Here is a 12,567-nt window from a genome sequence, read left to right on the forward strand (position 1 = left end):
TCTAGAAACAGTTCTCCTGTTGCTTGTCACTTACCATCTCTCAAAGCACCTTCACTGCCTGTTGCTAACCCCGTTCTAAAACAATCAGAGAGTATATTGTTGAATTTTGATGGCTGGTGTGTGCTTTGTGGCAGCTTCTTAACAGCAACCAAGTAACAGCTTCCATTAATGGAGCTAAGACTGCCTTGTCTTGGTCTAAACATTTACTCTTTAACATTTACTCCCCTAGGGAATGTTTGCCCTCTCAGGGAAAAACTATGCACTGCTAGAACTCTTTGGTCTGCCATTGATGGGGCCAAGACTATTTTGAGATATGACTCATCATTTTAGGAAAAAATTACTTTGTTTGTAAATTCACAATTAAACGATATTGAATAGGCAGACAGTGAATTCAGTTGTAAAAAATAATTGCCACATACAGCCTGGGGAATGTAGCTCTAGAACACTTGCCTTGCATGCGTGAGGTCCTGGGTTTCAATCCTAATATTGGAAGAAAAAAAAAAGAAAGGATCGCATTTCTACATACTAAACATCTGAAAGAATTATTTCAGTTTTTTCCAACTGACTCCATGCAGTTTTGAATTTTGTACATACTTTAGGAAAGTGACTTTGTTTTGAATTTTGTATACACTGTAAGAAAGTGACTTGTTCCTACTTAGAGTATCTAAGTTCTTTTTATTGGGGTGAGAGGTGTGTTTGGATCACACCTGGTGGAGCCTGTTCTGTGCTCATAGGTTGCTCCTGGAGGTGCTCAGGGACCATTTGTGGTAAACTGGAGATTGAACTGGGGTTAGTTGCATGCAAGACAAATTCCCTAAACCCTGTACTATCCCTTTGGCCACTTTACATGTCCAAATTCTTTAAAAAAACAAACAAAAAAACCCCAAAAAAACCCTTTTTGTTATTTTTTGCTTTTATTGAAGTAGCATTGGTTTAAGTACTCAGGCTCTAATTTTAGCAAATTAAAACAAATGTGTTTAGTTGCTCACTAAGGATGACTTTTGGAGTTAGATGAGATATTGAATAAACTGGGGTTGAGATATTTTATTAACTCTTAAAACTTTTGTATTTTATCCTTTTGGGTTTGGGGCCACAGCAAAACTGTGCTCAGGATTTACTCCTAGCTTTACTCCTGGCAGGCTCAGGGGACCATATGGAGTGCTGGGGATTGAACCTGGGTCAGCCATGAGCAAGGCAAGTGCCTTCCTCGCTGTACACTCTCTGGCGTGGAGGTCTCGTTTTGGAAATTGGTAATGAAATTAGAGCATTTCTGTAGCTTAGAATCTGCAAAGAAAGCAGGGCTTGGGAGATGGCTCAAAATGTTGGCGCACCTGCTTTCCATGTGGGAACCCCACATTCCAATCCTTGGCACTCACTTCATGGTCTTCTAAACTCTAGAGCAGCCCCTGAATACTGAGCACTGTCCCAAGAGTAACTAGCATTGGAGCACCACCAGGAATAGCACAAAAACAGTAAGGACTGAAAAAGAAAAGAGTAGGTAGCTACATGGTGGAGCCTCGGATCTTGGTTATTTGAGACCCAGGGTTCAGTACCTTGCTCTACATAGTCTTAAGCAAAGCAGAGTCTAGCACTGGTGGCCTCTGAGTTCCACAGGCCTCTGATCGAGGGTGGATGGAACATGGTATGGATGCATGGCCCACACCTCTGGTCTGAGTGATGCTAGGAGCTGGGAATATCCCTTTCCTCACTCAGTTCCACCCCTGCTTTTTTTTTTTTTTTAAAGTAGAAAAAGCAGCCCAGAGTAAAAATGGGATTGCTAGTGATGCTTGGATCTCAGTCCACACATAACAAACAAATCACGAGTTTCAGGATTCCCAGTTTCTGTGAACTTGGCAATGTATTTTTCAATTGTAAAATGATAATGCTTTATATAAAGTTCATGTTAAATAATTGATACTTTTTTAAAAAAAAGCTTCATCCACTTAAGTATATAAAAGGAATTTGAAATTCATTTTAAAATACTTATCTTTTTGGCCTCCTCAGTGGTTTTCAGGAGTCCTGTGAGCTCCTTCCCACAATTCATGGATAACTGGGCAGGCAGGTCAGTGCACAGGCCCGAGCATGCAGTGCTGCTGGGACCCTGTAGTGCCAGAGGGACCCGGGCCACATCTGGTAGTGCTGGGAGGCCTCCAGGGCTGCGTCCCGTGATGGGGTGTGATGTGAGGGATCATGTGGTACTGGGAATCAGACTGTGGTTCACTGCATGAAATGAATGCCCCTTCTTCTTTGGGCCCTCAAGATGCTAGTTAAGGAGCTGGGGACACAGCTCGAACAGCTAGAGTGCTTGGTTCGCATGTGGGAGCCCCAGGTTTGGTCCCCTGAGTACCTAGTCAAGAGTAGCCTCTGAGGACTGCCAGATATGGCTCAAGGAGAAAACCAAAAGAAAATAAAACTATAAAAACAACCTAACCAGAGTAAAAGTGTTACATAATCTTAAGGTTTATAAGAAATTTGTTTCTTTTCTTCCTTTTATTTACTTATTTATTATTATTATTGCGATAGGGCATTTGCCTTGCGCGCAGCCAGCCCGGCCGAGCCAGGTTCGATTCCTCCGCCCCTCTCAGAGAGCCTGGCAAGCTACCGAGAGTATTCAATATGCCAAACACAGTAACAAGAAGTCCCATAATGAAGACGTTACTGGACCAGCTCGGGCAAATTATTATTATTATTATTATTTTTTGGGTCACACCCGGCAATGCATAGGGGTTACTCCTGGCTCTGCACTCAAGAATTACTCCTGTCAGTGCTCAGGGGACCATATGGGATGCTGAGAATTGAACCTGAGTCGGCCACGTGCAAGGCAAACGTCCTACCCGCTGTGCTATAGCTCCAGCCCCTCTTCCTTTTTTTTAAAGTGTCCTCAGGAACCTCACACATGCCAGGCAAATGCTCCATCACTGAGCAGCTTCCCTTATTTTTAAATTTTGGTTGGCTTAGACAGAAAAGTATTTCTCCCCAGACAACAAAGGGAAACCTTTAAAAGAATAAAAATTTGGTGAGGCTCTAATTCGTGACATAAATTCAGTTCACCAATCACCAGTGTTTTCTTAATTCAGCATTTTGTAAAATGAATTTTTCTGCCCCAAATTCTAAGCACCACTGCATCCTTAGTGTCCTGTAAATAATTATTGAAGCACTGGAAAAAATATAAACAAAGATAGAGCTGTAAGGAATCTCTCTGTGTGTGCTATTAAGTGCAGTTTGAAAAAGTTTTTCTTTCACCTGAAAATTGTTTTAAGCAGAAAGCAGTGGGACTCTCAGGTATTGACATGAGGTAGTTCTTCAGGCTTCTCTTTGGGAGAGACCCTCACAGATCTTCTTATACTAAAGGGAATGCCTAGGGGGTGAACAGCATTTTATTGAATTTTGCCAGTCAGGCAAAATATTAAGTCCTGAAGATGAAGAGAAAGCTTACGAATCCTGCTCTCTTGAGAGTATCTGCAAGAAAGAGTTGTCATCATAAACTTCCAAACCCAAGGATTTATTATTCCAAGGACTTAGGATCCCAAGGATTGTAAGTTCATAGAGGAAAGTACAGGCATAGGAAATATGTTTGATCTATAGACAAGTCACGTGAAGTTTCAGAAAAGAAGAATTATTGGACAAACTTTGCTGGGTAGAAATTGAGAAGCCATCATGATAGATGATAAAATGTCTGATTTTGCTTCTGGAGATTCCTTATTCCCCTACTAATGTAGACCAATGCTTTCTTCCTTAGCAGTCCCATTCTGCATTTATTTAGGTGTCTGATGTAGCACATAAGTGGAATAGTAGATGCAGGAGAGGAAAAAGTCTTAAATGTGCTGTTTGTTTGATAGGAGATAACTCAGTTAATAGCAGAGAAACTTAAAAAAAAATACATACCACAGTCATCCCTTAACTAGTTAAAATAAGGACTCTTGCCGTGCTTCCTCCTTAAATACTTTACAGAGTCCTTTCAATATATTGATTAACTAAGAAATTTATGGATCTTATATGTATGTCTTTATAGTATCATCTTTAACAATGTTCTGGACTGGAAAGCATTCATTATGATCACTGTATCACTGTCATCCTGTTGTTCATCAATTTGCTCGAGCGGGCGCCAGTATCGTCCCCATTCGTCCCAGCCCTGGGATTTTAGCAGCCTCTCCTTGTCCTTCCCAATGGTGCCATACTGGAGGCTCTTTCAGGGTCAGGGGAATGAGATCTGTTATTGTTACTGTTTTTGGCATATTGAATATGCCACGGGAAGCTTGCCAGACTCTGCCATGTGATTCATTATGATACCACATTTTTTTTTCTTTTTTGCTTTTTGGGTCACACTTGGTGATGCACAGGGATTACTCCTGGCTCTGCACTCAGGAGTTACTCCTGGCGGTACTCAGGGGACCCCATATGGGATGCTGGGAATTGAACTCAGGTCGGCCGCGTGCAAGGCAAACGCCCTACCCGCTGTGCTATCTCTCCAGCCCCGAAACCACATATTTATGTTGTATATGTAACTTCTGATTCTTTAAAGTGACAGAACAGGAAGATAAACCTAAATTCTTATGTCCTATTACCCTACCTCCCTTTATAACATTAAGGAAATGAATTGATAAAATTTGCAGTCTTTCAGTTTTTGCGGGCTGCTGATCAAACCAAGTGCTTCATGCTTGGAGGCATTGTGTTCTACTACTGAGCCACACCCTTTACTGTGATATCTCAGTACTTTCTTGGGAAAAATTCAAACTTATTACAAAAATGGAACTAGTAGAAAGTACTGGTCTGAGAAGTACCCTTCCTTCTCCCTGCACCCATTGCCAGGATTACAGTGAATAACTTTTGGCCATTTTTTTTTTTCATTTCCACTCCAACCCATTCTTATCTACAAACAACCCTATCACCCTCCCACACTCAGCTTCTCCACTAGATTATTTGTAGCAATTATTCTCAGAAGTTTAAATTCATTTCTAAATATTCTAGTGTGTATTTAAAAAGAAAAAGACTAAAAATTTATAACCACAATACGTTTATCATATCTCAAATTAGTTTCTTAGTATCTGATATTTTGTGATTCACAATGCAGAAACATTCTTTGGAAAGTCTTTGGCACTTATGTTTAAGATTAAGATTTACATATGTCACCTTTTCTTGGTCATCTTTAGGGAAATGTTTTTATTATTTTTTAAACTCCTGGTCAGATGCTTTTGTTTGGAGTTTTTTTTTTTTTTTTTTTTTTAGAGCGGGTAGGCCGTTTGCCTTGCAGGAGTGGCCGACCTGAGTTTGATTCCTCTTCCCCTCTCTGAGAACCTGGCAAGCTACTCAGAGTATCTTGCCTGCACGGCAAAGCCTGGCAAACTCCCCGTGACGTATTCGATATGCCAAACACAGTAACAAGTCTCACAATGTTACTGGACCCGCTTGAGCAAATCGATGAACAGTGGGAGGACAGTGACAGTGATAAAAATGATTTACTTATAAAAACGACCTGGGGGCTGGAGCAATAGCACAGTGGGTAGGTGTTTGCCTTGCACTCAGCCGACTGGGTTTGATTCCCAGCATCCCATATGGTCCCCTGAGCACCACCAGGAGTAATTCCTGAGTGCAGAGCCAGGAGTAACCCCTGAGCATCTCCAGGTATGACCCAAAAAGAAAACAAAAACAAAAACGACTTATTTATATGGTTTTTATTTTAGTTAGACAGGATACAGTACAGAGTTTTGAATCTCAAAGAATCTTATACATCGTAATGGAACCTAGGTTAGTTTGACATAATCAGTAGAATGTTGTTTAAGTTGGAACCTTTGCCATATCAACAGAACAAAACAAAAAGCTTTCATGTGTGGCGTGGAAGCTTTTCTGAATTGTTTTTCTGAAAATTGTCAGAATTTAATTTAGACCAATGACTCTATGAATGAGTCATTTCTTTCTTATGATCAAATTGCTTTTCAGAACTTAGTCCAAATAGTTCTACTTTGAGACTATTGTAGTGAACAAATAACACTACTTGTTTTTTTTCCTGGAAAGTTTTCTATTTTGATGAATTTTTCTAATAAGTTTCTGATATTTTGCCTTGTGGAAAAATAAACTAGGGAGAAAAAAAGTCATGGGGAGAGGTATGTGATTTGATTGAATTACATTTGCTACATACTAATCTCTGCTATTTAGTTTTCCATATATTACAGCAAAATGAATTTCCTAAAATACTTATCATACTAGTTTTGCCTTGCATGAAAACGTTCTAATAAGTGAAGAGATACTAATTTTATTTAATAAACACATCTAATGGCTCTTGATATGTTGCCTTTATTTTTAACATTTTAAAACTAGTTTTCTGTTCCTTTTCTTTACATTACCTTCTTTTACTTTTTTAGAATGCATCTACAAAATCTCCCGACAGTGTTAATGGAAGTGAACCAGTGACTCCTCAGGTCTGTTTATAAATGTTAATTAAAAGTTAAGCAACCTTATTGTGTCGTCAATCTTAATTATTAGCATTTGGCTTTACATGAAAACAGTGATGCCCAAACTTTTGTTGTAATTATGTACAGTGAAGTAGGTTTGTTGACTTTTTTTTTAAAGCCTTAAATGAAAGTAGTTCATGTAGGTGTATCGCTCACTTATGATTATTTTTTTACTAGTTAAAAAAATCAGGGGGAGGGACTGGAGAAATAGCACAGCGGGTACGGTGTTTGCCTTGCACGTGGCCGACCTGGGTTCGATTTCCAGCATCCCATATAATCCCCGGAGCACCATCAGGAGTAACTCCTGAGTGCAGAGCCAGGAGTAACCCCTGTGCATTGCCGGGTGTGACCCAAAAAGCAAAAAAAAAAAAAAATCGGGGCCCAGGGTTTGCCAGTGGCAGAGCACCTGCCCTACTGTCTTAGGTCTTAGTTTTCTTCTTTGTGGGGGAAACCCCCAGGCAGAGCTGAGGGCGCAGGGGGTGTCTCCTACAGTGCTCAGCGAGCCTGACTGGAAGCATTTCAGCCCTGCCACTGCACAACTTTTACATTTAGCTTTATAGGAAACAGACTTTGTTAAAAATAAATCTAGAAAGTGCAGAAAAATATAAAAACAGCTCTCAGAATCATCTGAGCTATCACACCCAGAACCTCTCACAACTGCTGGTATTTGTATTAACTTGGTTCTAAGGATGTTTTTGCCATAATGTAAACATTATGTACGATAAACAGTGTATGTGATTACTTCTAGTCAGAATGGTTTCAGAACACATGCTATTTTAAACGCTGATTTTCCCCATTAGTAATATTCCTCACACCTCCTTCCATTTGTTGTAATTTAATGTATCCCCTAGAGGTAAACATTGGTGTGTTTCCAATTTTGCTTTATAAACACCCTGTGAGAAAGTTGTCCGTATGCAGGGAATGAGGTATGTTCCCTTTTCTGCTAACTCCTACCTGGTTGGATACTGCTATGACATGGATTAAAGTAGTCCCGGGTTCATTAAAACCATTTAGGAAGAAGACTTTTTATTTTTTTGTGATCTTTGCCTGCACTTGACCTCTGTCTCCCCTGAGCATTTTTCACTCCATGCAGCTTGGAGATCTTGCAGGTGACTCTGTGACACTCAGGAGAACAAGGTTCTAAAGAAACACCTGTGGACCCCTGTCAGGACAAAGTGATGTTGCTTAGTAAAGCTTGTTGAATTCCACTGTTTTTCTTGTTACTTTTCAAGTGAATGTACTGTTATTCATTAAATTTTGTTTTTGGGTGGTGCTCAGGGATTACTCCTGGCTCTGCACCCAGGAATCATTTCTAGCAGTGCTCAGAGGACTATATGGGATGCCAGGGATCCAACCCAGGTTGGCCACATGTAAGGCAAGTGCCTTATCTACTTTACTTATCTCTTCAGCCCCAGAAGAGTATTTCTTAAACTTTCTTTTTGGTACTTTCTTTACGTTTTTTTTCTTTTTTTTCTGTGCTGGATATTAAGCCCAGCCCTCACACATGCAAAGTGTAATGTTCTATCACTGAGCCATTATTTGACCCAGCTTATTATTTTATTACTTTCTAGCTAGCCATGAACTTGCAGAACTGTGCAGAATGACTGAGATCTTTCAACTGTCCACTGAGATATTTTTTATGTGTGTGTGTTGGTGTTTGTGCGACACCTCATGGTGCTCAGGAATTATTCCTGGCTCTGCATTTAGGGATCACTCTTGGCAGACTCAGGGGCCCCTATTGGATGCTGGATATTGGTTTTTTTTTTTGCTTTTTGGGTCACACCTGGTGACGCACAGGGATTTACTCCTGTCTCTGCACTCAGGAATTACTCTTGGCGGTGCTCGGGTGACCATATGGTATGTTGGGGATCGAATCCAGGCTGGGTGGACTCCCTACAAGTTATTTATCCACCCTAGTCTTCATTTTTGAGAAGAGTGATCTGAAAAGAAGCAGAATCACTGTTCTGCAGACCCCGGAAAGGCCTTGTGATTCCAGCCACACTCTCTATGCTCATGGTACATAGCTGATCTATAAAACTGTGTTCCAGTTCTACAGAGCAGCGGTCTTCAACCTCTCTACCCCTGCAGGCTGGCCCCTGTCCTACTTCTGGTCCACTGACCATTAGAACCAAGGCATCAGACTAGTGGTTTTTAGCCTTCCTATCCCTGAGACCAACACAAGTCCATGGACCAGTGATCAAAGATCACAATATAGGTGTTTACTGCCTCCAAAGATCTGACAGTTTAGGGACTGCCTCATGCCTGCGAAGACAGCTGGGAAGCTTTGGGGACTCCCCCTTTCTTACAGATGAGCAAACTAAAGGGAAATGTTTTAGAAAAGGACATTTCTCTGCTTGGTGACAGACTAGGGCCTGCACACCCACTCCCCTGACTCCAGGTCCAGCACTTTTTTTTTTTTCCGGGAATAACGTATTATCATGTAAAATTCCAGGAGTGTAAATTGAAGTCGTCAGAATTTGTCACAGTGCTGTCATCATAGGGATAGATGAGGAGTTGAGAATGTGGCTTCTAACCCACTGCTCTGTTGGGTTTGGTTGCAGTCAGGTGACACGCAGTCTTTCGCACAGAAGCTCCAGCTCCGGGTGCCTTCCATGGAGTCTTTGTTCCGAAGTCCGATAAAGGAATCTCTATTCCGATCTCCTTCTAAAGAGTCTTTGGTCCGAACATCTTCCAGAGAGTCACTGAACCGATTTGACCTAGACTCTTCTGCTGCTGTGGCCTTTGATCCACCCTCTGATATGGAGAGTGAAGCCGAAGACTCACTAGGGAATTTGGACCATCTCAGCAAAGAACACCTGATTCAGTCTTTGCAAAGAACAGAACGAAGACTCAGTAACTACAAAGGAAAGTATTCTGAGGTAGGTGCATGGATTTTTGGCCTGTACAAACATTTCTTCTTCTTGATCTCGAACTCTTGTTACTATGTGGAGGTTACTCTTGTTGATGTTAAGCTATTGGTCCTCTACATATGTAGAACGTCTATGGCAATGGCTATGATACTGGCAAGATCCTTAGTGGAGTTTTGGATGTCCTTGTCTGTAGCCTCTCGGTTTTCATATCCTGTGCTCCTTTCCTCGCCCATCCCTTTTTCAGGTCTCATGGACCCTCTCTGGAGTTCATCGACTCTCCGCCTCATGATGCTTTTGCTCCCCCTTTGGAGCGATAGCACAGCGGGTAGGGCATTCGCCTTACAAGCGGCCAACACGGCCGACCCGAGTTCGATTCCTCCACCCCTCTCGGAGAGCCCGGCAAGCTACCGAGAGTATTCGATATGCCAGACACAGTAACAACAAAGTCTCCAATGGAGACGTTACTGGGCCCGCTCGAGCAAATCGACGATCAACGGGAGGGCCTTTATTTTATTATTTATTTCATGCAGTAGCTCCAAAATAAGCTCTTCTTTCAGTCATGTTCCTGTTGGTACTGACACCAGTTGTTCTAAGTAGTCTGATTTTTCTGGCACAGTTGATTCACTATCATTTTCCTTTAGTCATCTCAAAATTACCCTTTTAACTGGTAACTCCTTTGAGAATGACACTTCCTGTATGGTCAAAAGAAGTAGTGCTAGTAGTGCTTCTTCCTCCCCGCCCCACCCCTTTCTCTCGCTCCCTAGTTTTTAACCACACCTGGCAGTACTCAGAGCTTAATTCTGGGTCTGTGTTCAAGGCTTATTCCTGGTATGGCTTAGGGGATCATATGGGGGTGCCAGGGATCAAAGGGAAAAGGAAGTAGTGCTTCTCCCCTCCCTTCCTCCATGTCTTTCTTTTCTGTCTCTGTTTCTGTCTCTCTCTGTCTCTCTATCTCTCTCTCCCTTCCTCTGTCCCCCTCTCTCCTTCTTTTTCCCTCTCTCCCTTTCTCTCCCTGCCTGGTTTTTACCATACCTGGCATTACTCAGGGCTCACTCCTGGTATGGCTTAAGCATAATGGGTGCCAGGTGTCACACCCAAGTAGGCAAGTACCCTCCCTACTTTACTAGCTCCCCAGACGCCTTTATCCCTATCTTGTATCTTGGATGGGCCACCTTCCCTGTCCTCTGGAGGTAAAATGATTCTTCCTCAGGAAAGTTTTTCTGGAGCATGTTGCCCATGCTTGCTTCTGAGTTTTGGTTTTTGGTGCTTGCAGGGTCTCTCCTCATGGTGCCAAGGGCCCATGTAGTACTACGGCCCATGTAGTGCTAGGGATTGAAATTGGGACTCTTCTGCATGCATGCAAAACTTGCACTCCAGTCCTTTGAGCCATTCCCTATATTGCTATTTATTTTTTAATGGCGCTTAACACTCTTTTCTTAACAGTAAATCTGCATCATAGTTTAAATGAACGAATGTACTGTTAACCCTAACATCTAAACTTCTATTTCAGTTATGGCAGTTTTGAAATGTGGGTCGTTTATCCTGCAATCAGAAACAAGAAGAACAAAATTACTCTAAACTGTGTTTCTCAATAGGGGCCAAGTGTAGGCCCCAGGATATTTTAAGAGGGCACAGGTGAAGAATATCGTGTAAATGCAAGGGGGAGATGGAAGGGCACAGCAGGAGATTAGATGCCAATTAGTGTGGAAGGTGGGCAAGAAGGAAAGAAGATCAGAAGGGTCCATGGTTGGGGCTGGAGCGATGGTGTAATGGGTAAGCATGTGCCTTGTACATGTGGCTCACTCGAGTTCAGTACCCTGAGCACCCTCAGGAGTGATCCTTGAGGACAGAGCCGAAAGTAAACCCTGAGCACTGCTGGGATGCCCCCCATTTTCCCCCAGAGAGGAGACATGGTCTAAACCAGTTGAGAAACACTTTTATATGAATATATAAAATAACTTTCTAAAACTAGAAAGTGCTGACAAAATAGGAAGAAGTGGATTATCTGGCTGATATCTACTGGCCGACTGGTAAAAACGATGTATCTGGAGAGGCACTGTAGGAATCAGGCAGTTTTTTTTTTCCTTGCAATTTTTTATTCTTTGTTTAGACTTTATTTGAAAGGTAATAAATGGTCTTGAAGTTTTTGGTTTTTTTAGATTTATATCATTTTCACTAACTTGCCCATGCATCTTTGAAGCTGGGAAACTTGGCATTTAAGAGTGCATAATGCCATGCATTTTATATATAGCATCATTTAATTTTGTATCCTCTCAAGTTGATATTTAGGTCTGTTTGGTAGACTGGGAATTGGAGCCGACAGAATTATATTTGGTAACTTGCTTCAAGTCGTAGAGGCAGCAATTTGCAGTCTGGGTCTGATTCCAGGTCTTTGACTCAGGTTGGTCTGCAGCTTTTCCTCAGGTAGAGTCACATAGATTATCAGGGATGAAACAAAAACATCCATTTTCTTATCACTTTACATGTTTAGTATGAAACAGTGCTATAAGTGATCTTTGTGGATGATTATGTTTCCACTACTTTTTCCTTTGGGTACTATTTCCCTCTCTGCTCTTAAGTAATAGGGGGAGGAATTTAGTTTCAGGCAGGCTTCTTTAATTTTTTTTTTTTTTTTGCTTTTTGGGTCACACCCGTTGATGCTCAGGGGTTACTCCTGGCTCATGCACTCAGGAATTACTCCTGGCGGTGCTGGGGGACCATATGGGATGCTGGGAATCGAACCTGGGTCGGCCACGTTGAGTGTGTGCAAGGCAAACGCCCTACCCACTGTGCTATCACTCCAGCCCCAGGCTTCTTTAATTTTTGTATTCTTGTTTCTGTATTTATTTTCTACTGCTGTTTGCCCTGACTCAAGGCATCAAAGGAGACAGTTGAATACAGCCATCTCCCAAGGAAAACGGCCTGACTCAGAATTGGGGGTAGGGGTGTTTTCTCCTTTCCCCAAGAGCTTTCTCAAGTGGCCTCTTTTGAAAACACTAGGATGTCTAAAGGAGGCTCCAAATAATTCACTTGAGCCGCATGCTTAGCCTTCATATGAGTAATGCTATAAAATTTATAGATTTAAAGGTATTTGTCAGTGGCTGGAGAGCAAGTATAGGGGTGAAGGCTCATGTAGCTCACCTGGTTCGATCCCTGACACCACATATGGTCCCTTGAGCCCCAGCAAAAGTGATCTCTGAGCACAGAGCCAGGAGCAAGTCCTGAGTATCACCAGGTGTGGCTCCAAA

At 42.0% G+C, this 12,567-nt stretch overlaps 1 protein-coding gene across 4 annotated transcripts in view; it reads left to right on the forward strand.

The window, feature by feature from the left end:
* Window positions 1-12,567, forward strand: part of GOLGA4 (golgin A4) — a 119,337-nt gene that overhangs the window by 25,050 nt on the left and 81,720 nt on the right. For all 4 annotated transcript variants that reach the window (XM_056129093.1, XM_056129097.1, XM_056129095.1 and 1 more), the window contains 2 exons: window positions 6,360-6,416; window positions 9,011-9,328. In XM_056129093.1, coding sequence (XP_055985068.1) covers window positions 6,360-6,416; window positions 9,011-9,328 — 375 coding nt within the window. The remainder of the gene's footprint in view (window positions 1-6,359; window positions 6,417-9,010; window positions 9,329-12,567) is intronic.

The sequence above is a fragment of the Sorex fumeus genome, unplaced genomic scaffold (genome assembly GCF_029834395.1).
Source record: "Sorex fumeus unplaced genomic scaffold, SorFum_2.1 ptg000072l, whole genome shotgun sequence".
In the NCBI taxonomy this organism is placed as follows: domain Eukaryota; kingdom Metazoa; phylum Chordata; class Mammalia; order Eulipotyphla; family Soricidae; genus Sorex; species Sorex fumeus.